The sequence below is a fragment of the Thalassophryne amazonica genome, chromosome 7 (genome assembly GCF_902500255.1).
Source record: "Thalassophryne amazonica chromosome 7, fThaAma1.1, whole genome shotgun sequence".
NCBI classification, from domain to species: domain Eukaryota; kingdom Metazoa; phylum Chordata; class Actinopteri; order Batrachoidiformes; family Batrachoididae; genus Thalassophryne; species Thalassophryne amazonica.
Window position 1 is genome coordinate 62,687,730 of NC_047109.1, and position 25,033 is coordinate 62,712,762.

General features: G+C 42.5%; 1 protein-coding gene across 5 annotated transcripts in view; it reads right to left on the reverse strand.

Moving 5' to 3' along the window:
• LOC117514031 (thrombospondin type-1 domain-containing protein 7A) overlaps positions 1 to 25,033 on the reverse strand; it is a 602,038-nt gene that overhangs the window by 339,968 nt on the left and 237,037 nt on the right. For all 5 annotated transcript variants that reach the window (XM_034174316.1, XM_034174317.1, XM_034174314.1 and 2 more), the window contains exons 6-7: positions 8,809 to 8,964; positions 5,302 to 5,505 (exon numbers count right to left, since the gene is read on the reverse strand). In XM_034174316.1, coding sequence (XP_034030207.1) covers positions 5,302 to 5,505; positions 8,809 to 8,964 — 360 coding nt within the window. The remainder of the gene's footprint in view (positions 1 to 5,301; positions 5,506 to 8,808; positions 8,965 to 25,033) is intronic.

Consider the following 25,033-nt stretch of genomic DNA (forward strand, 5'->3'; position numbering starts at 1 on the left):
GATGGCATTACCCTGACCTCTAGTAATACTGTGAGAAATCTTGGAGTCATTTTTGATCAGGATATGTCATTCAAAGCGCATATTAAACAAATATGTAGGACTGCTTTTTTGCATTTACGCAATATCTCTAAAATCAGAAAGGTCTTGTCTCAGAGTGATGCTGAAAAACTAATTCATGCATTTATTTCCTCTAGGCTGGACTATTGTAATTCATTATTATCAGGTTGTCCTAAAAGTTCCCTAAAAAGCCTTCAGTTAATTCAAAATGCTGCAGCTAGAGTACTGACGGGGACTAGAAGGAGAGAGCATATCTCACCCATATTGGCCTCTCTTCATTGGCTTCCTGTTAATTCTAGAATAGAATTTAAAATTCTTCTTCTTACTTATAAGGTTTTGAATAATCAGGTCCCATCTTATCTTAGGGACCTCGTAGTACCATATCACCCCAATAGAGCGCTTCGCTCTCAGACTGCAGGCTTACTTGTAGTTCCTAGGGTTTGTAAGAGTAGAATGGGAGGCAGAGCCTTCAGCTTTCAGGCTCCTCTCCTGTGGAACCAGCTCCCAATTCAGATCAGGGAGACAGACACCCTCTCTACTTTTAAGATTAGGCTTAAAACTTTCCTTTTTGCTAAAGCTTATAGTTAGGGCTGGATCAGGTGACCCTGAACCATCCCTTAGTTATGCTGCTATAGACGTAGACTGCTGGGGGGTTCCCATGATGCACTGTTTCTTTCTCTTTTTGCTCTGTATGCACCACTCTGCATTTAATCATTAGTGATCGATCTCTGCTCCCCTCCACAGCATGTCTTTTTCTTGGTTCTCTCCCTCAGCCCCAACCAGTCCCAGCAGAAGACTGCCCCTCCCTGAGCCTGGTTCTGCTGGAGGTTTCTTCCTGTTAAAAGGGAGTTTTTCCTTCCCACTGTAGCCAAGTGCTTGCTCACAGGGGGTCGTTTTGACCGTTGGGGTTTTACATAATTATTGTATGGCCTTGCCTTACAATATAAAGCGCCTTGGGGCAACTGTTTGTTGTGATTTGGCGCTATATAAAAAAATTGATTGATTGATTGATTGATTGATGAATTTCAAAAATGCAACAAGAAACCATCAAAACATTAATAAAAATACTTAATTTGCTCATATTTGGAGTCAGTTTGGGTCCGTCTGGGTAAATCGTCACATCATTCCGGCCACCTCCTTTTGTCTTTCTGGTCCCGGCTAAAAAAGAAAAATCCTTGTGCTGTTTAATTTGGCACTTTTTCAAATGTTTAAGTTCGCTGTAAAGTAGGTCATGATAGAGCTTTTGCCTCTCAGTTTAACGGCTTTGCAAACATTGCACGTTGCTGTCTTGCTTTGTGGTGTTTAATGTAAAATAAAATTGTTGTGATGAAAATTATCAGCTACAGGACTGCTTAAATTTTGCCTGCTAGCTGGCTGCAAACTGTGGAAGGGATTTCCTGAATGGAGGTGTGTCTCATTACCCCGCATGTCATTTACACACGCCTCTGTTCAGGGAATTCATTCCGCATTGCACAGCCAGTGAGCAGAGCAGCCAGCAGGGAAACCCTTTTGGAGACTTTTCAGCAGAAAACACACACACACAGACAGACGCTCCTGGATCGGAAATCACTGCAGGTTGGAAAAGAATTTTCCGATCCGTAAATTATGTTGGTATCGGAATCCAGTACCGATAGTGGACTGGATCGGTCTCATCCCTAATTAAAAGAAAGGCTTTGAATCAGAATTTTTTTTCCCCACTGTTTCATTCTGAACAGAAACTGTATTTATTGTTTCTGGTTTTAGGTTCTGCGCCAAAAGTGATGTTCCTGAACCAGTTACTAACAATCCAAGTCAGCTGTGGTACACTGAAAACACTGTATATGTCCTGTATGTGGCACTGTAACGCTCCCACGAAAAACAGAAGACTACAATACACTGTTCTGTAGCAGGCAACAGAAGTGGGACACTGACTAAAATAAAGTCTTTTAAGAGGAAGAGGGTGCATGCTGATCATCTGAAATAGACTTGCTGTGTATTTAATGTGAAGTAGTGTGTTTGGGTATTTTTGCAGGGGTGGTGGCCAAGTGGTTAATGCGCTTGGTTTCAGTTCAGAAGGTTCCGGGTTCAAATCCCACCCCTGCCACATTTCTCCATGTAATGTGGAGTTGCGTCAGGAAGGGCATCCGGCGTAAAACTTGTGCCAATTCAACATGCAGATCCACCTTGGATTTGCTGTGGCGACCCCAACTGCAAACAAGGGAGCAGCCGAAGGGACTTAAGTGTGTTTGGGTATTTTTAAAAGACACTGCGCCATTCACACACTGAGTAAATATAAAGTCTTAATCTGACCTGTTGGTGGTAATCTGACCTGTCGCTGGTTTCAGTGGGATTCATCGTCACAGCCTGATAAGATGTCCTCATTTTGGAAGACCATGTCTTGGAAATATTTTAATTCCTTATCGTGGAAATTATTGAAGAACCACAGCGTTTTTAAAGAAGTCCCTTGTCACAGTGCTCCATTCAGACATCTGTGCACAGTACAACAGCACAAGTGTTACTAGTTTCCACCCAACGTAGTTTTTGTTTTCATGTCCACTGCCCACCTTCCATGCTCAGCTGTGTAACAACCAGCATCTTAGTCTTCCAATGAGGCACAATCACATGCACTGGTGGCACATTGGTATTGTGATGCGTTAGAAAGCAACCTCATCACAGACTTCCAAAACCTGGTCTAAAGTTCAGCATGCTAAAGTTCATAGATTTACGCTAGTTATATAGCATAATATTTGGATACATTTTACATAGGCGGTTTCATGATGCACTTACACTTGCTTGTACCTGCAGGGATGCCCACTGAAACTCAAATGGTAATAAAAATAAAAGTGACATAACAGGAAAAACTAATGGAAACAGACTAAATTTTAATAACTCTGGTATGTAACAACAGAGTGGCATCCTGTCTGGGGTGTGCCCTGCCTCAGGCCCTATGGCTGCTGGGATAGACATAATTAGAGTAAGTGGGTATAGGAAATGGGTCGATGGATGGTTTGTAACATTCTTATTCTGGTTTTCTTTCACCCTGGGTTTGTCAGTGGGTAGGACCAAAACAGCAGGATATGGAGGAGACTGTGTTTTCAGAAGAGGCTTCACTTTAGGGCAGGGGTGGGCAATCGTGTGCCATGAAGGGCCGAAGCACTGCAGGTTTTCCTTGCTACCAATCACCTCAGCAGGTGATTTCATTAATGTTCAGGTGTTTCAGCAGGTGATTTCATTGACAACCAGGTGTTTATGTTCAAGGGAGAAGCTCATCAGCAACCCACCTGCTGAGGTGATTGGTTGCAAGGAAAACCTGCAGCGTCTCGGCCCTCGTTGCCCACCCCTGCTTTAGGGAGATGTGGTGGTGGTGGTGGAGTGTTTCTCCCCCTTTCCTTGCCTATAAACATTTTTATTTAGAGTTTGCCATCTAAGTAGCAATGTGCGAGTTGGTGTTGCACCTGTCTCTTCAAGTGAAAAACTAATGATAGTGTGATTGATTTATTTCACGTCATGTCCAATACATGCTAATGACTAATTAAGAGATCAGACACAACCCCTTTGTGCACCCTGCTTCTCAAAACATACTGGAAATAGCAACGTAAAGTTAGCTGAGCCCAAAATGCACTTGCACTATCAGCTGTTGATTGTGTGCCATAGATCTTCAAGTTAAGGCCTATAGACAACAAAGAAGCCCTGATAAAACTCAAATCTTTGTTTAATGATGACCCAAACAGTTTGGATGCAGTCAGTCGTTAATTTCTTGAGTGTGAAACCAGACTGCTCTGATAGGTGAGCATGAACCAGCTGAATCCTGTAGGGAATGATGCAAGAACCTGTTCCTGCACAGAGAATCTGTATGTAGATATATAGATATGGGTAGGTGTATATGTATATAAGTGACTGTGTATATGTATGTATATATTTATGTTTGTAAAGTATATACGTATGTATATAGGTATATATGGCACAGCCCAAGCAGAGGGTCACCCCCAAGAGCCTGGTCTGCTTGCGGTTTCTTCCTTATAGGGAGTTTTTCCTCACCACAGTTGCCTAGTGCTCGCTCTGGGGGTTGGTAAGGTTAGTCCTTACTGGCGTAAAGTGCCTTGATTCGACTTTCTTGTGATCTGGTACTATATAAATATAATTATAAGTGAATAGTATATTGATGTGTATGTCTGTGTGTCAACATGTAGTAGTGAATTTGTATTTATGTAAATATGACTGATTAGAATTGTTGGACTTGTACTAGCAGGGGTGGGCGCTAATAAGCTTTGCTTCAGCCCACACCCTTTCGGACTCACTAGTTTTGTCTGTGTTTGTTTGTGGAATTGATCATTTTTTTCTATTTGAATATTTTGTGTGCCTAATAAAAAACTTTGTCACATTAAAAAAAAAAAGAAAAAGAAAAAAAAAAAAGAACAGTGAAATACCCCTGTAGTTGTAGCAAACCAAATAATCACCCTGTTGAGTGGGTCAGCAATGCCTTTCTTTCAGAAAATGTTATAAATATTCCTATGAAATGCATGGAGGACAGCACCCCCCTCCCCCCCACCCCCTGCATTAAAAAGTCAAGCCTGATTTCAGCAGATCTCATCAGCTTTCCTGGATTCAGTTGTTCCACCACCTTGGGAATCTCACTTACACATAGGTGAAGACTGTCAACAGAAATTAAAAAAAAATAAACCTTAAACAGCTAACACAGGGGTATTCAACTCATTCCAGAAAGAGTTGAGACGGTGCAAGTGCAGATTTTCTTTGTACCCACCCACTCCACCAGGTGATTTCACTGATTAACATCACTTTGAGCAGATGGAGTCAGTTAATCAGAGTGGGTGGGTACAAGGAAAACCTGCACCCTCTCGGCCTTTTCTGGAACGAGTTGAATACCCCTGAGCTAACAGCTCAACGGAGATATCCGTAAGAACCATGTTACTGCATTGCAGTGACATGAGGCAAAAATTTGGACCCATTAAATAAATTAATTCAAATATCTGTGGAAGTAGAAATACCAATGGATCTTGTGAGAAAGCTGGTGTTTTAACGACAAATAAGGCTAAGTTAATGATTTATGATATGAATGAGCTTGACTGAAATAGATAGATGGTATTGCAAAATACAAATGAAGCAACCGTCGCAGATAAGGAAACCAGCTCAACAATTGCGGTAAACTAACAGGTTATGAATACAACTAATATTTGTGCTCATCATATTCATTCAGGACAATACTGACATCAGTTTGAACAATGGTACGCCTTTCCTTTGGCTCACCATTGCTGTTGATGCACTGGACCTGTGGGAGCTGTGTGCCTGGGCCGCACAGTCTGCCATCCTCAGGAATGCACTGATCCAAACTGACCACCCGCCAATTGTAACAGCTGGGTTCATCACAAGGCACCGCCTCCACCAAGTGTGGACAGTTTCCAGGCCCTCCTGTCGGCTCATTGGTGATCTGCCGTTTTCTCAGTTTAAAACCTGCACAATAAAAGGAAAAAACTCACATATCTTGGGAAATTTGCTGTTGAGCGATGATAAGATTTCACTCATCTCTTTCATACATAATTAGCTTTCTTTGGTTTGATGGCTCATTAATGTTGGTGGAACATTAGGTCCTTGCAGAAGTTTCAGTCCCACGTGGAGATTAATCCTGCCATTTGGAATCCTGTTTTTCTCTATCTTGTTCTCTTGTGAGCTATTACTTTGAGTCAGAATGCAAACATTTGTACAGTAGTGTTCAGAATAATAGTAGTGCTATGTGAATAAAAAGATTAATCCAGGTTTTGATTATATTTCTTATTGTTACATGGGAAACAAGGTACCAGTAGATTCAATAGATTCTCACAAATCCAACAAGACCAAGCATTCATGATATGCACACTCTTAAGGCTATGAAACTGGGCTATTAGTAAAAAAAAAAAAAAAAAAAAGTAGAAAAGGGGGTGTTCACAATAATAGTAGTGTGGCATTCAGTCAGTGAGTTTGTCAATTTTGTGGAACAAACAGGTGTGAATCCTATTTAAGGATGAAGCCAGCACCTGTTGAACATGCTTTTCTCTTTGAAAGCCTGAGGAAAATGGGACGTTCAAGACATTGATCAGAAGAACAGCGTAGTTTGACTAAAAAATTGATTGGAGAGGGGAAAACTTATACGCAGGTGCAAAAAAAGTATAGGCTGTTCATCTACAATGATCTCCAATGCTTTAAAATGGACAAAAAAAAAAAAAAAAAACCAGACGCGTGGAAGAAAACGGAAAACAACCATCAAAATGGATAGAAGAATAACCAGAATGGCATGAACAAAAACAATCTGGAGTGACCTGTAAGTGCTGTGACAGTTAGAAGATGCCTGTGCGAAGCTAATTTATTTGCAAGAATCCCCTGCAAAGTCCCTCTGTCAAATAAAATACATGTGCAGAAGAGGTTACAATTTGCCAAACAACACATCAACTGGCCTAAAGAGAAATGGAGGAATATTTTGTGGACTGATGAGAGTAAAATTGTTCTTTTTGGGTCCAAGGGCCACAGACAGTTTGTGAGATGACCCCCAAACTCTGAATTCAAGCCACAGTTCACAGTGAAGACAGTGAAGCATGGTGGTGCAAGCATCATGATATGGGCATGTTTCTCCTACTATGGTGTTGGGCCTTTATATCGCATACCAGGTATCATGGATCAGTTTGGATATGTCAAAATACTTGAAGAGGTCATGTTGCCTTATGCTGAAGAGGACATGCCCTTGAAATGCGTGTTTCAACAAGACAATGACCCCAACCACACTAGTAAACAAGCAAAATCTTGGTTCCAAACCAACAAAATTAATGCCTCGCAGATGTGAAGAAAAACTGTGGTTATACAATTTAATACTAGATTAGTGATTCACAGGATTGCTAAAAAAGCAGTTTGAGCATAATAGTTTTGAGTTTGTAGCGTCAACAGCAGATGCTACTGTTATTGTGAACACCCCCTTTTCTACTTTTTTTTTTTTACTAATAGCCCAATTTCATAGCCTTAAGAGTGTGCATATCATGAATGCTTGGTCTTGTTGGATTTGTGAGAATCTACTGAATCTACTGGTACCTTGTTTCCCATGTAACAATAAGAAATATACTCAAAACCTGGATTAATCTTTTTAGTCACATAGCACTACTATTATTCTGAACACTCCTGTATGCATGTATAATAATAATAATAATAATAATAATAATAATACAAAACACCTTACGCATCTATGTGTGGTTCCTCAAAACTCGAATATATTGCTGACAATAATTATTCATAATTCATGAACTTGTATTTTAGTATACACAGTGCATGTGTCAGCTCTCTGATTACTTTCATTATCATTATGTTACACAGTAAATTTTTCTGAGTAAAATTTACTCTGCCGGGATAACATTTGGTCCCAGTCTAAATAGAGTAAAATATACTCTATTATAGAGTGAAATCAGCTCAACCGTCTTGTCAAATCAAGTGTTTCTACTCCAAGAGTTGATTTTACACTGAGATAGAGTTGATTTAGCACTGTGATAGAGCATATTTAACTGTGTTTGGACTGGGACCAAATGTTACCCCAGCAGAGTAAATTTTACTCTGCAAAATTTACTGTGTAGCTAAGCTGACATCAATTATGGACAACCCCTCTCACCCCTTACGTGAGACTGTGGGAGCCTTAAGCAGCTCCTTCAGTAATAGACTGTTCCACCCTCAGTGCAAAACAGGTCATTTATTCCAACTGCAGTCAGACCATAATCACTTGCTGAATTTGCTACTACATGTACCATCACCTTTTGTGCTTTATTACATGCACAACTGTGCAATCTATCCTGTGCACTACTTTTTCCATATCTGTACATACTTATACTGACTATGTTCTATTTTTGATGTAATCTGTTCACATCAATATTTATGCACCCACCAGCAAACATTGCGATGTACTTTAGTCACTTTTCTTTCATGTAAATATTTTTATTTTTCTTTAATACTGTATGACTCTTGCTGCTGCAACAAGTGATTTTCCCTGCTGTGGGATCAATAAAGTTCATCTTATCTTATTTTATGTGAATGTGTATATTAAGGTTGAAGTATTATTGTAAAGATGACAGTATTGCACATACATGCAATGAAGATGATACACAGAGAAAAAGAATACCATTTATTATATATTTCTTACTTCACATTATCCCTATAAAATAAATAAAGCAAATAAAGTAAAAGGTCAGACAATAGACAGTAATCATGAAATTTCTCCTGGGTCGTTTTTCCTAGGAGGTTGTTGCAGTTACTACTGTTGAGTCATACACATTTTTTCCAGCAAGTTTATATGCTGCAGGATCCAAGAAGCTAACTTGATGTTTCCTTAGAAACAGTCATATTCCTAAGAAATAACTTGTGTCTGTGCCTGTTGCTTTACATGCAAACGAGCTGGAAAAGGAGTAAACATATGACCTTCCTTGATAGAGTGTGTGTCACAAAAGTGTACAGTGTATTATTTCAGGCCTGCTGTGTTTGCACAGAAAAAGAACGATAGATAAATTTACTGGTTTCTAAAAATCAGATTTTGTAGACCCAGAAATATCATGATGCACATAAGTTCCAGAGAGTGAGTAAGAGAAAATGGCTTCATTGATAAATAATACCACCAGTGGCATGAGATCATAGTTATTAGTTTTTTCTTTTTCCTAAATTTTCCTGTTCAAAATACTTCTACTTTTAGAAAAATAAAATACAATGTGGCACATTTTCATTATTAGGCAATCCATATCTGCCATGTCTTTGTACCTTTCTTTGCACCTTGTTCCTCACAGTTCTCAAAGGTGCATGGACCCCAGGCTCCCCATGGTGACACATGGCAGTCAGTCGGACAGGGAATGTGGCACAGCTGGGACCTGTTGGGGATCAGACCCTCACACAGCCTGTTTTCCACTGGGTGGGATGCTGAGTGAATAGGGAAAAAGACACTTAAAATTAATATATCCTTGTTAGAATAGATGAATGATACATAGGCCATGGTCATGTCATACCTCACTAGCCATGAAAATCATCCTGCAACACTGTCCACTGACTCTTAACTGAGACAAACAAAAGCCTACAACTGGACAACAGAGACAAAGTTTCATATCCGTTCACCGAGTTGTAATGTCTGCGTTCCTTATTAAAATCCCTGTTGATGTGTCTGCACAAACTACCACTGAGGAGCACGCAGTAGATATATGAAGCTGGAATGCTATCATTGTACAGGACACAGCTCTGTGACAATGACGCAGAATACATTTGGAGAGATCTACTGAACCATGCCACAATAAATAAATGTGATGAATGCAGCTGCCAGAGATTTTACATTTATGCATTCACATGTCAACACAAGAGTCCCATTAAAGAAATGTGCCTTCTGCAGCTACAGTAAGTAGGTATTTGTTTTATCTGATACTAAAAATTAGATATTTAAAGAAAGTATGAGAATAAAGATGGAGGAGAAACAATAGTCTCTGACCAGACTGAAGCAGTGGTCGTAACTGGTGAACCTTATGTTTTCATGTTGTCCTTCTAAGTAAGTGGAGTCATTCATTTTATATATATATATATATATATATATAGATATATATATAGATATATAGATATAGAGATATAGAGAGAGAGAGAGAGAGAGAGAGAGAGAGAGAGAGAGAGAGAGAGAGAGAGAGAGATCTATATACAGAGCTTAATTTGAGAGGGAGCAAGCCGGAGCGCGCGTCCGAACCTCTGACGTTGGCTCCACCAGCTATTTATCCCTTTATCTACGGCGATGGTGCCCACGCCATATTTTCCATATGCGTATTTTTTTTAACCGTACCTCCGCCATAGTTTGTCCAATCCGAATGATTCAAAGGGCATTGTAAAGCTAACACCAAGGGCTTTCCAATGATATATGGTGTATTACGGTAAACATAGCCTGTGATGTCATAACGCAGAGGAAAATCACAGAAGTTTCACAGTAGTGCGCCGCTGATTCTCATTACCGTACGTTCTCATGTAAGCCCTCAATCTGAAAAATTTCAACACTGACAGCAAGCCAAGAACCCGTGCTCTCCAACAGTATGCTATATGTTGCATATATTATGGTAAAGTGCGTTCAGTGACTTTTGAAATGAGGGAAAAGTATGAAAAAGAGCGCAAAAGTGGCAGAAAAGTACAGAGACAGACAGCAAACATAAATGTAGTAATTTTTGAGGAAAAGGCAGGGTGTTAGTGTCATTTGTGAAGGTGTGTGTGCGTGTTTGTGTGGGTGTGCAGTTTATTTTAAGTGTGACGCACAGCATTGTTCGCAAGAAACCCCCCCCCGCCCTTCTTTTTTTTCTGCACCGGAGCCACCCATCCTCTGCGCTCCGGGACCTCCCACTTTACAAATTAAGCACTTATATATATATACACACTCAAAAAACCCAACATCGGTGTTGCTGGTTTTCATGTTACATGAACAAAAGTCTAACATGTTGCTTCTACGAAAGTACCAGCCCTGCTACCATAAGACCAAATATGAATAAATCCTCGATGTCCTCAACGGAGTAAGGCGCCAAGCATGCAAAATGCTAAGACCCCCAGGAGTTGAGAACATAGCCCGCAGGATATGTTCCATCTGGGGAGGTAGGATCCCCCGGTCCTGACCTTCTTGTAGAAAAGATGGTGTCAATAGCGTTCAGAAACCAGCTGATCAATTCCATGGTTAATCCAATAGTAGTCCAATAGAACCAGTATCCAATATAATTTGAAGAATTCACAGTCTGGTGAAGTAGGGACTTGAAGGTTAAAGCAGAGAGCAGAGATAAGGGAGAGTGGAGGAGATGCGACTGCCCTCGTCGGAGTCCCAAGCTGACCTAAATGTAAATTTGTTGGGTCGACATGATGAATTGCGTTACTGTTACTTAATTACCATGGGTAAGGCCAACTACACTTGAAAAGATAAATACAAAAAAAAAAAAAACAACAACAAAAAAAACAGTAAGTCCCTTTGGCTGCTCCAAGGTGGATCCGCATAAATTGTGCTGATCCAACCCAGCAAAGTTAAGCTGATATGTAACTGTACTATTTTAAAAGTAGTTGTAAGCACTTACAGGGCAGGAGTGAGTGGCCAAGTGGTTAGTGCACTTGCTATCAGTACAAAAGGTTCCCGGTTCAATCACACCCCTGCCACATTTCTCCATGAAAATTCAGTAAGGTATATCTTATATATTATATTCCAATTCTAAGGTGGAACTATGTCAGTATACAAAGGTATCTAAATATCTAAAAAGGAAGAGTAAAATAGGAGAGTAGAAAAGAGTAGAGTAGAGCCATTTAGGTGCCTGGTCTTGAGAACCAGGGATGGTAGGTTAAAAAGCTTTTTCATCCCATGGGAACTCCCCCTACCCACCCAAGCAGCTCAAAAAAAGGGTATATATAATATAATAAGTAATAAGACATAAGAAGGACAAGACATCACAGGAGAGGATTGTAGTATAGGCAACTAGTATGTAGACTAGTAGTAAAATCAAATATAGTTAGTAGGCTAAGCTATAGAAGCAGAAGCTGTGAATGTGTGAGTGTACTGGTATCTATCTAAAGTAACTCTGTTAGCATACTATAGGAAAATAAAAAGTATAATCATTATGCTATCAAATGGAAACCTAAGAACATAGGTACTATATGTTGAGAAGGAACACATAAACTGATGAATCATTAAAAATCTACACCATGTAAAATAGAATTATAAATGCCAAAAAAAAGCTAGTGGAAGAGCTAAATTAGCCGTGAATAAGCCAACAGTACCCAGCAAGCTAACACGATAAACAAAAACGGTAATTAGTGTATAAAGTATAATAGCGTAGTTAAACCTACAGTAACGGTATTAACAAATACATATGGAGTATACAGTGTGTATTTGCCAGAGACTCGACCTTGTGACCAGACGGGTGAGATCGTCGTCTCGGGAGCCATCTCATCATCAGTAGATGCAGAGAATGTCCAGGGTTTGATGCACGGTCTGTGAAAGAGGAGGGGGTGAGGTCTCACGCTCGTCAGCACACTTCCTGAGGTACGTTAGATTTTGTGACTAACATTTATACAGTCAGTAAATGTGGTGTCCCTCACACCTTTTTATATTGAGCTGTATGTTAGTCATGTATCGGCTTCCACTGCAGTGGAGTTTTGTGAACTGGATGTTCCATGCCTGCAGGTTGGGAAGCTGATTAGTAATCAAGCCAGGAAGTGTTGCTGTTTGTACACCTTTAAGTGTTCTCTCTGTGTGTAGAGTGTGGACTCACATTATGGTTCCTTCTTTCACAGACTCGGTTTGTTGCGGCCACCTGGGGGGTGTCGGCGGGGTCCTTGGGTCCGAACAGCTTCTGGCTCCGGACCGTTAGCGCTGCTGGGAGCGCACCACGCCAGACCGCACTTTCTTTTGTATTTTTTGTATCACTGTTATGTATTAAATTCAGTTAGCCTTTGAACCGTGCTCTGCTTATTTCATACTGGGTCCTTCAAACGCTGGTCGGTTCTCCGAGCTGCGTCCGACACAACAGTAGTCTCTGGCCAAACATCACGGACCCAGCGGTAGCAGAGACGGTAACGCGCCGGGAAGGCGGCAGCAGACGTTCAGAAGTTATCCGGATCAGTTGCGGGTGCTCTCCGCCCGGATGGTGCGCGTTGGAGAACTCATTACCGAATACTGATTTGAGCGCTCATGCAGCCGTGTTCCTGTGTTTGTGCCTTATCCGAGGGTCGTGGTGGAGTGTGACTGGCGACGGCTTCGCGTCACGCTCCGACCGGATAAGAGGTTTAAAGGGGAGCTGCAAGAGTGTGTCTGTAATGGGTGCATGCGCACGGCGGAGCTCTGTGGCACGGGTCGCTGAGCTTCCTGTTGTTACAGTTGTAGCCCCGTTTCCCCGGATGAAGATAACTACTGCGTCTGTTGTGTCAGCTCCGGTGTTATTTAGTTGAATCACATTTTTGGTTGTGTGTTGCTCACAGCTGCGCACAGAAAAGCAGCTCGTTTGTTTTCTCTGTCACCAAAGGGGGTTCTTTATTTTTAGCACTCTGGCTCCCTCTGTTGGTGACCGAGTCACATTACCGTCAAGCTCTTAAGTTGGAACAGGTGTGTTCCATTTGTTTGAGCTTGACGGTATAAATCACTTATTTGTTTTGTGTTAGTTCATTTTGTGTGGGTGTTTTTTGAGTTGGTTTTTGTGTGGGATTTTATTTTTTGTTTTTCACTATTTAGTGTCTGGGGTTGTGACCCTGCAGTTCTGCCAAAAAAAAAAAAGGACCCAAGCAACCTTATGTCAGTCTGTTAGTCTTTCTTTTTGTTTTTTTTTTCAGTTTCACCTCCCAGGGTTTGATGGGACGGTCCCCTGGGGGGTCATGGGGGGGGGGGGGGGTATTTGGGTTGTTGTTTTTTCTTTCTTTTTTTTTGTTTTGTTTTTTGTTATGCCCTCTCTTCTCCTCTGACTCCAGCCGTGTGAGCCGTAGTGTCGGCGTTGCTGGAGTGGTGCAGTTAGGTTGTGCTGGGCGTTTTCCAGGTAACCTCTGCACCCGGGAGGGGAGGGGGGGGTTTGGGGTATTTTCTTTTTGTTCCCTCTCTTCTCCTTTGGCTCCAGCCATGTGAGCTGTAGTGTCGGCGTTGCTGGAGTGGTGTAGTGTGGTTATGCTGGGCGTTTCCCAGGTAACCTCTGCACCTGGGGGGGGGGTGTTTTCCCCCCAGTTTCCGCCCTCAGGGTTTGACTGTGGTGTCCTCTGGGGGGGAAAGGGCTGTGGGTCCATCTAGCCATAGACGGCCGGGGCTGGGTCCGTTGGTCATGAGGGGAGGCGTCTCCTGGGGTTGACGAGTGGTCCTCTGGGAGTCGCTGGGAGTCCCCGTGGGTGACGTTGGATCCCAGAGGGACCTCGGCTGTGGTTATTACTCCTGGAGCTGGCGGGAAGTCCTCTGGGGGGTGTTGGTCCCTACATGTCGTTTGGGGGGGGGGGTGTTTTAGCGCTTTTATTTGTAGGCTTAAGTTTGGGGTTTTTCTTTTCTCCTCATCCCGGGGTTTGATGGGACGGTCCCCTGGGGAGGGGGGGGGGGGGTGGTTTGGTTGTTTGTGTTTGTCTTTTTTGTTTTATGACTAATGACCGCACATGGTTGGATAAAGGCTGACCGCACAGGTTTAAGAACTCCTGGCCACACCTGTGCTAAGTGACTGACTGAAACAAAGGCAAGGATGCAGCCAGAGGTGAGGACATCAACCATTCTATTGGAAGACGAATGCAGATGCGGTTTCCAGCCATGGTCCCTGGAGGGGGGTGTTTCTCCTGGGCCAGGTTTGTGTGGTCGCCGGGAGGCTTCCCGTGAGGGTGGGGTACTGTTGTATGGCTGGGGGGCCTGGCTGCCTTTTTGTTTCTGTCTTTTGTTTTTCCTTCCAGGTGGCTTGCATTTGGGACTGAGTGGCTGTGTTGCTGAGGTTATCAGGACCTCACCCTGATCACCTGTGGCTCGTCATGACTCACAGCTGAGGTGCATCTATATGGATTGGAACATGGTGGCATTTAAGACTGGAGTATACAGTGTGTATTTGCCAGAGACTCGACCTTGTGACCAGACGGGTGAGATCGTCGTCTCGGGAGCCATCTCATCATCAGTGGATGCAGAGAACGTCCAGGGTTTGATGCACGGTCTGTGAAAGAGGAGGGGGTGAGGTCTCACGCTCGTCAGCACACTTCCTGAGGTACGTTAGATTTTGTGACTAACATTTATACAGTCAGTAAATGTGGTGTCCCTCACACCTTTTTATATTGAGCTGTATGTTAGTCATGTATCGGCTTCCACTGCAGTGGAGTTTTGTGAACTGGATGTTCCATGCCTGCAGGTTGGGAAGCTGATTAGTAATCAAGCCAGGAAGTGTTTGCTGTTTATGTACACCTTTAAGTGTTCTCTCTGTGTGTAGAGTGTGGACTCACATAATGGTTCCTTCTTTCACAGACTCGGTTTGTTGCGGCCACCTGGGGGGTGTCGGCGGGGTCCTTGGGTCCGAACAGCTTCTGGCTCCGGACCGTTAGCGCTGCTGGGAGCGCACCACGCCAGACCGCACTTTCTTTTGTATTTTTTGTATCACTGTTATGTATTAAATTCAGTTAGCCTTTGTACCGTGCTCTGCTTATTTCATACTGGGTCCTTCAAACGCTGGTCGGTTCTCCGAGCTGCGTCCGACACATAACACATGCATGCTTTTTGTGAGTGTTGTCCTCTTTCTGCACATTATAAGAGATGCAAACCTTTAGTAAACCAGGCCTGTATATGTTACTAAAAGTAGCATATAATATGTGTTGTGTTTTTTTAACCGAGCAAGAAAGTAGCATTTATGACAAACATATTTTAACTTTGAACCCTGTCATTCTTTAATTGACCCCTACCTGGCTGCCTATTGAAAATTCAAGTGGCTAATCTGCTTCTTCCAAAGAGTAATGTCTGAGTATTTTTGCTGAATTTGGCGCTTCTATCACCATTTGCAGGATTGTTTCAGTTATCTGCTGCACTATTGAAGCAACTTTAACTTTTGACCCCTGCACAAACTGAAATAGACCTCTGTCACAATTTTTGCTGTTTTTACCTCATAACTCCATAACATACAGTCATAGATAGTTCATACTATACCTTTTTAGAATCATTATGATCAGACAAATAATGTGGTATAGTTTTCAACGTGATTGGAGCATTTTTAAATTTTGACCTCTGTGGAACCCTTCATTGACCCCTACCTGGTTACAGTTACCACTCTGGGATGGCTATCATAGATTTTTGAGTGTGTGGTACAGATTAAGTCAAAATTGATGACTGACTCGTGAACTATAATGTGGAATCATACATTAGAATGTTGTTGTAAATTATTAATGTTGTGAGCACAAATTACTAATGCATGGCCATGAATTATTATTATTCAATGATAATCAGATATTATTCTGTGACAATCTATAATTAGTGGGTGGCCATCACTTGTTAATTCTTGGCCACAAGCTCTGAATGCATGGGCATGAGTTAGGCCCAACGTATTAATGATTGTCTATGAATTATTAATGTGGAGCCAGAAGCTATTTATCAGTGGCCAAGAATTTCTAATGTATAACCATATGTTATTAATGTGTGGCTACAAGTTGTTCATGGACACCATGCCCTCACTGCATACACACATCGGATGATTGAAAAGTTTTGTGTCTGACCAAGACAGAAACCAAAACTGAATTAATATAATGCTTTAATTTTCACCATAATCCCAGTGTTGGCCCAAACATTTTTCCAGCGTCATTGCAGTGCCTTAATACCGTTCTCATATAAGTCCCTTTGGATGCCACCTTGTTTCCATTCAGAGTCACCACAGCAGATCTGAGATGGATCTGCTTATTGATTTGGCCCATGTTTTACACCAGATACCCTTCCTGATGCAGGTCCACATTACTTGGATGTGGGGTTTGAACAGGGAGCATTCTCCACTGAAACCCAGTGCAGTAACCACTCGCCACCACCACCATTCACATAGAAGGTCTTATTCTGGAGCTAAAGGAAGTCATCCACTGCAGATATGACATCATTAACCATATTATAATGAGTTCCAGCGAGATGCCTTTTCACGTTGGGAAACAGATAGAAGTCTAAAGCAGTCAAAACAGAACAAGCAGAAGAAGGTCAAAGCCACATTCATGAATGGTAGCAATTGCAATGGCTGACGTTGTGGACCAGAGCATTGTCCTTGTTGTGGTGGTGCAGCCCAGGCACTCTATCTCATTGCAACCGTTTTTGCTGCTGCTGCTGTTTGAGCATCAACTCCACCTACATTAGGCCTGTGTACCCTCATCTCTATCTGCCTGCACCCTGACTGTTTTGACCCCGAAATGTGACCCTGAGTTCTGCTTCGTCCTTTTGTGTTGCCTGAATTGTTTGGATTCCCTTGTTCTGACCTCTGGCCTGACTGTTGCCTGCCACACCCTGCCTGACAATTCAAGTGAGTAATGAGCGCCTTGGGGCAACTGTTTGTTGTGATTTGGCGCTATACAAGAAAAAAGTTGATTGATTGATTGATTGATTAATCTTTTTATTGCTTAGTCCCAATTGCAGTGAAGCAGATTATTATTGATTGTAGAACTACCCACAAGCCCACACATTTGGTGAAAAGGAGTAACCTTTTCTTGTGCAGAGGCTTGCCACTCAGTGGCTCCCTGAAAAGTGTGGCTCAGCCCTCAGCCCCTGCCTGTCTCCAACCATTGTCTGCACATTTCAAGTCCATTTGCATCTGGTCAATAATCCTACTGCTTGTGTTCTGTGATCTGCTTTTGGGTTGTCCTAGCATTATCATTACAATACGATCAAGCCAATATGAACAGTGCAGACACAGACACTGTGCAGAAGGCCTTAGTCAGTCAGGGAGCTCTTGTGAGCCAACATGAACAATCCCTCAGGGAGGTCATGGGTGGTCTTCAGTCTCTGGTAGATCATGTCAACCAGCTTGAATTCCAGGTTGAGATGATCTTGGACAACCTCACTCACTCCATGCCTGACAATCCATTCCTACCTCCATGAGCTGACACGCCTCCTCGGACCCCAGTCTTTCCATTCTGTGAACCACATCCTGGTATGGGACCTCGTGGTCACCTCTTCATCCCAGATTCCGTCCGTTTCCAAGTCTTACAGTAGGGCTACTCCTCTGATATAGCATGTCATTAAATTTCAATTTATTTTATTTATATAGCACCAAATCACAAGACACCTCAAGGCACTTCACGTAAGTAAGGTCTAACCTTACCAACCCCTAGAGCAAGCACACAGACGACACTGGTAACGAAAAACATCCTCTGATGATTTGAGGAAGAAACCTCAAGCAGACCAGACTCAAAGGGCTGACCCTCTGTTTAGGCCATGCTACCAACACAATTGACAATACAGATATACAGCTAATAAGATACTATCAAATTCTCAACCCAGTCTCACGGCAAGTCGTGATTCAGCAGCAGGAAATATACATTAATCTATTGGTTTATGATATTGTGATGAAAAGCACCTCATTTTCGTCACGGCAGCATAAAATCATTCTAATTCATGGCAGTGCAAAATTAAAAGTTAAGCGGGGGGGGGGGGGGGGGTTGGGGTGGTTATGGTTAGGGTGGGGGGAAGGAGTAGGATTAGGTTATGGTTAAGGTTAGACTTGGGGATACAGTCTGCTAGAGCATGCAGGTCTGGTAGATGAGCAGTTTTTTTAATAACTGCTGCTGCCTTTGCAATCCTGCTGTTTATCTCTGCATCAATGGAGAGTGAGTTAGAAATGGTTGACCTAAGGTAAGTGAAGTGCTCCTCGACTTCCAAACTATACCCATCAATGTCAATGTTATGGGGAGCAACTGTGCCCTCTGCCATGCTGTTTGTCTTCTTTAGATTTATGGTCAGTCCAATCCAAGTTGAAAGCCTTGGTCGGGTCGATGAAGGCAATGTAGAGTGGCATTTGCTGCTCTTGACACTTCTCCTTCAGCTGGCATATTGAAAAGATCATGTCCACGTTAGACCTCTCAGCTCGAAAGCCACACTGGGACTCTGGGTAAACATGCTAGGCCAAGGTCTGTAGGTGCGATAAGGCAACACAGGTGAAGGCCTTCTTAACGGCGCTGAGAAGATCAATGCCTCCGTAATTATTGCAGCTGCTTCTGTCTCCTTTGTTCTTATACAAGGTGACGATGCTCGCACCTCGCATGTCCTGGGAAATGTCCACGAGGGAGTGATCCGTATCGCAGTCTGCACTATGGTAGCTGCGGGTGAGGAGAACACTGGCAAGGTCTGCACACTTGCTGATGACTAGATCCAACTGGTGCCAGTGGCAGGACAACAGGTGTCTCCAATACATCTGGTGGATATCCTTGCATTTGAAGAAGGTGTTGGTCCACTGTTGCCCATGAAGCAGGTCCCCCCTCTCAATGCTGTCACTGTGGTCCAAAGGAAAGGCAGAAGTCAATGCAGCTTGGCAGTGGCAGTGTCAAAAGTGCAGAAGTTTAGCAACAGACCACCTTAGGGACTCCGACTCCTCATTTTTTCTTGAGGTTTATTCCTGAATGACTTGTCCAAGACTGGATATAACCACAAGGCAGTGGAGGTTTGAGAACAGAGTTTCCATCCTCTAGATGAACTGCCTTCCTAGGCTGACAAGTTCCATCTACCTGAAGCAACTGGTTTTGAGGCACCAGGGACCTGCCTTCACCCTTTCTTCTATCAGTAGAAGCATTTCCACAAGCCTTAGAAGCTAAGCCATCCAAGCAAACCAGAAGGTGAACTTGTTTGCCAGAGTCCATTTGAGACTCACGCCATATGGGAGCACTTTTTAGGTAGTGGGAGCTTGTCCCCACTACCACCCCAGGCTGTAACAACCATGGAACCAAAGGGCTCAAAGGACTAACAATAGGTATATCCAAGGGAGAAAACCAGTTCAGATTTTGCAGTGGCGAGTGTGATTGGGGTACCGCATCCGGGTACCAAGCACCTGGTGACTTCCGCCGCCTAACCATGATCCGATAGCTATCATCCACAGCCATTGTTTCTAGGCTAATGCTAATGGGCATGTTAGTCGGCCCAGCACTAACCTCGTCTGGAGTGCCCGTAACATCTAACTCCACTGAACTAAGAAGCTGTTCTAGGTTACGGACATGGCTCTTTAAAAGAGCCACCCTGTCTGCCAGCATCATGCAGGTTTAATGTAAAGTGTAAAGTAGTGTACTTTGTGCACCAGAAAATCCAAGAGTGTAACCAAGCTAGTGCAAGCTAACCACTAACAAAATGCTAACCACTCCTAATATTCACACAGGAGTAAAATAATGAGCTACAATTCACAGCAGTTACACTGAAAAACAGAAGTATTTGACTGGTAACAGTAACAAAAGAAATGAAAAGAAAGGAGTGATTACAAAAAAGTGCAGCTGACCTAGTGCAAGCTAACCACTAACGAAACACTAACCACTCCTAAGATTCATAAGAGGAGAAATTTAGTTAAATAAGATTCACAATAGATGCACTTAAAAACTAAAAGAAGTGTTAAACAGAAATAGAAGAAATGAATACATCCTTGTAGTGATTAGAAGGGCATCAATTCAGCACACAGTCCATCTGAAACAAGATGCCAGATCTGTGAAGTGTCATCCTGAAAGTGCTCGAAGCTTGTCCTTTCTTAAGAGTCATTTATGGTGGCCCACTATGGAGAGTGACATCCAATGCTGCCTCGACCTTCTGTGCACGAGGAAAGGCTTCACAAATGGCCCCTGCTGCCCTGCTCTTCCCACTCTGGATTCCAAGTCAACCCTGATCACATATCACCAAGGATTTTATTACTGGTCTGCTCCCCTCCCAATGTCACTGCCATCCTAACGATCACTGACCAGTTCTCCAAGGCAGTTCATTTCATTGCCCTTCCTAAGCTCCGATCTGCCCAAGAGACATCAGGCCTACTAACAACCTGTGATTTCAGACTCCATGAAATCCTCTCTGATATTTTATCTAATTGGAGCCCCCAATTCATATCCCAGGTGTGGGGGGACTTTTTGTAGTGCTGTTGATGCCACTGACAGTTTGTCCTCTGAATTCCACATCCAGACAAATAGAAAAACGGAGAGTGCAAACCAAGACTTTGAAGAAGCTTTGTGCTGTGTCTGTCAGAACAACCTGCCCTCATGGAGGACTCATCTCCTTTGGGTGGAATATGCCCATAAACCACTGACAAGCTCAGCCACAGGGTTGTCCCCCTATGAATGTTTCCTGGGTTACCAGCCTCCACTCTTGAGTGACCTAGAGATAGAGGTCTCCATTCCTCCGTTCAGGTCCATCTACATTGCAGTCACAGGATATGGAGGTCAGTCCAGTCAGTACTGCTTAGGTCAGTGGATTGATCTGATGGGTGGCTGACAGGTGTCGCATCCCTGTTCCTCAGTACCAGCCTGGGCAGCAGGCTTGGCTGTCCACTGTGGACATTCCTCTCAGATCTGAGTCCAGGAAGCTTGCTCTCCACTACAATGGACCTTTCCCCATCCGGTCGGTTCCCCATCCCTTTGCCGTTCACGTGCAGCTTGAGCCTTCTATGATGTTCAATCCTATTTTCTACTTTTCACACTTGAAGTCAGTCCAGACTAGCCTGTCGTGCCCTGCATTCTAGGACCATCCTCCCAGCCCAACTCGAGGATGGGCTTCCCGCCTTTATGGTGTGATGGGTATTAGACATTCATTACCGGGGTTGTAGCCTTCAGTACCTGGTCGACTGGGGGATTCTGGTCCTGAGGGGTGTTTTTGGATCCCTTGTCGCCTCTTCTTTTACTCCGCTGTGGTCCAGGCTTTCTATCGTGCCTATCCACTCTGACCTGGTCACTCACCAGGGTTTCGTGTTGGCGGAGGTGTACTGTGGTGGTGCTACCTCCCAGGCACTCTCACTAACTCAGTGCGACTCCCGCAGTTGTCTTAAAAGGGAAGTACAATTGGTCACATTGATGGTCTGTCCCATGTGGAGATAGTCCACCATTATGATCCCCTCAGCATCCCAGAAGACAGAGGTCATGACCTTTCCAGCAAATGAGACAGTGTTGGCTTTCTTTGGTTGGGAGAGAACCTACATTTCCATTGCTTTGACTGTTGATTGAACTCCAGTTCAAAGTGATGGACCCAGGTCTTGTCCATGGTCACAAATTGTCACAAATAGTTATTTGGATCTGCCTCAAAATGCCAAAGATTTTGCCTGGATATCTGGAACCTCATGCATTTCTGATTGACCGTGAGAAGCCTTGGGAGCCATTGTACTGAAAGCGCCATCATTCGCAGTTCTTCTGTCAGAAGCAAATGACACTCACATACTCTTTTGTCAGCGAGGAACATATCATGGATCTTCTGAATCATATTGGTCAAGGTGGCAGTTCTGGGTCTTCCTGATATTGCTCTGTCTTTGATGCTTGTTCTGCCCTCTTGACTTCAGCTAGCCAGTGTTTAACTGTAGCATAACACGGAACATCCCCTAATGTGATTACCATGTCCTGATGATCTCCTTTGAAGACATCCCCTTTTTTTGTGAGATTCTGAATCACAGCACACCCACCAGCTTTGTCCATTTTGCCAACCTGACACACCCCTCTCACCTCACTGAAATATTGTGTCTGCAATATTGCACCCAGTGAGTCAAAATTTCACACATTCTCAAGAGAAATGTTGGTTTCTCAGAGTGCAAAAGATGGAGAACCACACCCTGCCTGTTAATCTTGACTCTGAACTGTACTTTTGTGCCAGGGCAGAATGACTGTACAGCATACATCATGAATGAATTAAAAAAATATATTTTGGATCTTCTCTCATCCACACAGGGTCAAAATTGAACATACATGCTCAAATATATACATGTACCCAACTAATAATTGGTTAAATGTCTCTTAGGAAACTATACCTTCGACCAGACATTTTGGTAGCCATCAGCAAGCTTCTGGAATAAATTCTTATGCTTAGCTTGGGTTCATTTGTTATACATCATACGGACAAAGTGAGGAATCTTGGGGTAATTTTTAATCCTATGTTGTCTTTTGACCTCCATATTAGAGACATTACGAGAACTGCTTTCTTCCATTTGCAAAATATAATGAAGATGTCCATGGCTGATGCTAAAACTTTGATACATGCATTTGTTTCTTCAAGACTGGACTATGGAATGCTCTATTTTCTGGTTTGCGGCAGTCCAGCATTAGGGGTCTTCAACTGGTTTAAAATGCTGCTGCCAGGCTTTTGACTTGAGGCAGAAAGTTTGACCATATTACACCCATTTTGGTATACCTTCACTGGCTTCCTGATGCTGCAAGATCAGATCTTAAGGTTCTGTTATTGGCTTTTAAAATTGTTCATGGACTTGCACCACCCTATCTGGCTTACCTGGTCAAGCCCTACGTACCAGCTCGGGTCCTGCGCTTGCAGGGTGCAGGACTTTTGGGTGTTTCTAGAGTGAATAAATAGTCTGCCGGTCACAGAGCTTTCTCCTGCCATGCCCCAGCTCTGTGGAATGATCTCCTGGCACATATACGGCAGTCAGATAATGTGGAGACTTTTAAATTGAGACTGAAAACCTATTTGTTTTCCTTGTTTCATCATTAGTTTTATTGTGTTATTATGTGTTTTTATTCTTGTCCTCTTTTATGTTTTGTCTTTTTTATTGTGTTATTAGCTTGTTATTCAATTTTTTCTGTTTTTGTATTGTGTTGTGTAAAGCACCTTGAGGCAATTATGAGTTGGTGTAATTGAAATGATTAAATTGATTTGATTTGATTCTGGCTGGATATTTGACCACTTGTCTTGGCAGAATTGGTAAAAATTAAGTCAAATTGGTTGGTTTCCTGGCAAGGACCCAGGTTTTAAGCATAGTGCAACATTTTTCTACACTTGTTTGTTACAATGTATCATGAAAGCTTGTCCTCCATTTTCCAGACATTTACACTCTTTTAATATACACATATTCCCAGAAAAAAAGGCTCCTTACATGTTCATCCTGCATTTTTAGAAGACAGCAACAGATTGAAGTCATAAAATTGGAGACTTGAATCTTAACACTGTCACAACAAAAACCTTTTGAAATGTAAAAAATCTTCTTGCAAATACATTGAAAATCAAATACTTAGCTTGCTGAGTTGCCCACATCAGTTTAACCCGCATCTTTTATTTATTTATTTTTTCCCATAATACATCACTTGCTTTGTGAATACAAAACTGAGCACCAACACAGTCTTGGTCACTATGTGATAAAGAAAATATTTTTCTATTTTGTGCTGCAGTACGAGTCGATTTGTGCTTTTATATACCAAACTGAGAACTGTGAAAAATATCCCTAATGTGAGTGTGGCTTTCAGGCTGTGATGGTGAAAAATGTTTCACTTGATATTCATATTTTCTTTGTAAGAAAAGAATATTTTTCACACAGTTGCTTCAAAGCTTCCATTTTCATGTTTTTAAGAAACAACCCATTTCTATTGTTGCTTTAAAGGCAAACAAACTGTTGTTTACCTGATCTCTTCTGTATTCTGTCTGTGTGTCACAAAGTGTACAGACACGCTCAGTGGATCTATGGATTTCTGTGACATATGTAATAAGCTAAAATGGGCCTTCATTTTGCTTGTAGCAGGGCACTTACACAAGAAGCCAAGAATTGCATGACTTTGTGCATGAAACCCAATGCAACACTGCTATTCCACAGGACACCATTCTATTACGATCCCCCACCATCCAGAAAAAGCACAAAAATGGGATGAAATGGCTTACTTCAACATGCTCCTATCAGATTGGCTTATAAATTGAAGACAAGGCAACCCAGTCGAAAATGAAAGTGAAGCTGCGCCTGGCTGCATTCTCAGGTAGAAGTGCAACAAACGCCACTTTGCTTCAAATTTTTATCCCGATGGAGCACAATCAAGTTTCAAGCTGTACTCACTAGGACTACCCTCTTTAAAGATGTTTGAACATGACTGAAGCTGTTATGATTACAAACATCCACAAGTGATGCCGATTTGTCGAATTGGGATGAAATTTTTTAACAGTTCGAAAATTTCATCTCAATTTTAAAACTGGTGTTGATGACGGCCATAACTAAATTGTATACCAAGTTTATTTAAGATTAACCAAAGATGGATCAAGGAGTTATCGTGATGCTTCAGAACACACACCTGTTATTCTTTGGAATAGGGGTACAGTTGTGCTCAAAAGTTTACATACCATGGCAGAATATTAAATTTTGGCCATTTTTCAGAGAATATGAATGATAACACAAAAACCTTTTCTTCACTTGTGGTTAGTGGTTGGTTGAAGCCATTTATTGTCAAACACTGATCAAAAGTTTACATACCCCTGTTCTTAATGCCATGCATTGCCCCTTTTAATATCAATGACAGCTTGGAGTCTTTTGTGGTACTTGTGGACGAGGCTTTCTAATGGTAAAACTGCCACTGAATATGTCTTGGACTGTATTTACATCAGTTATGAAGAAATAGA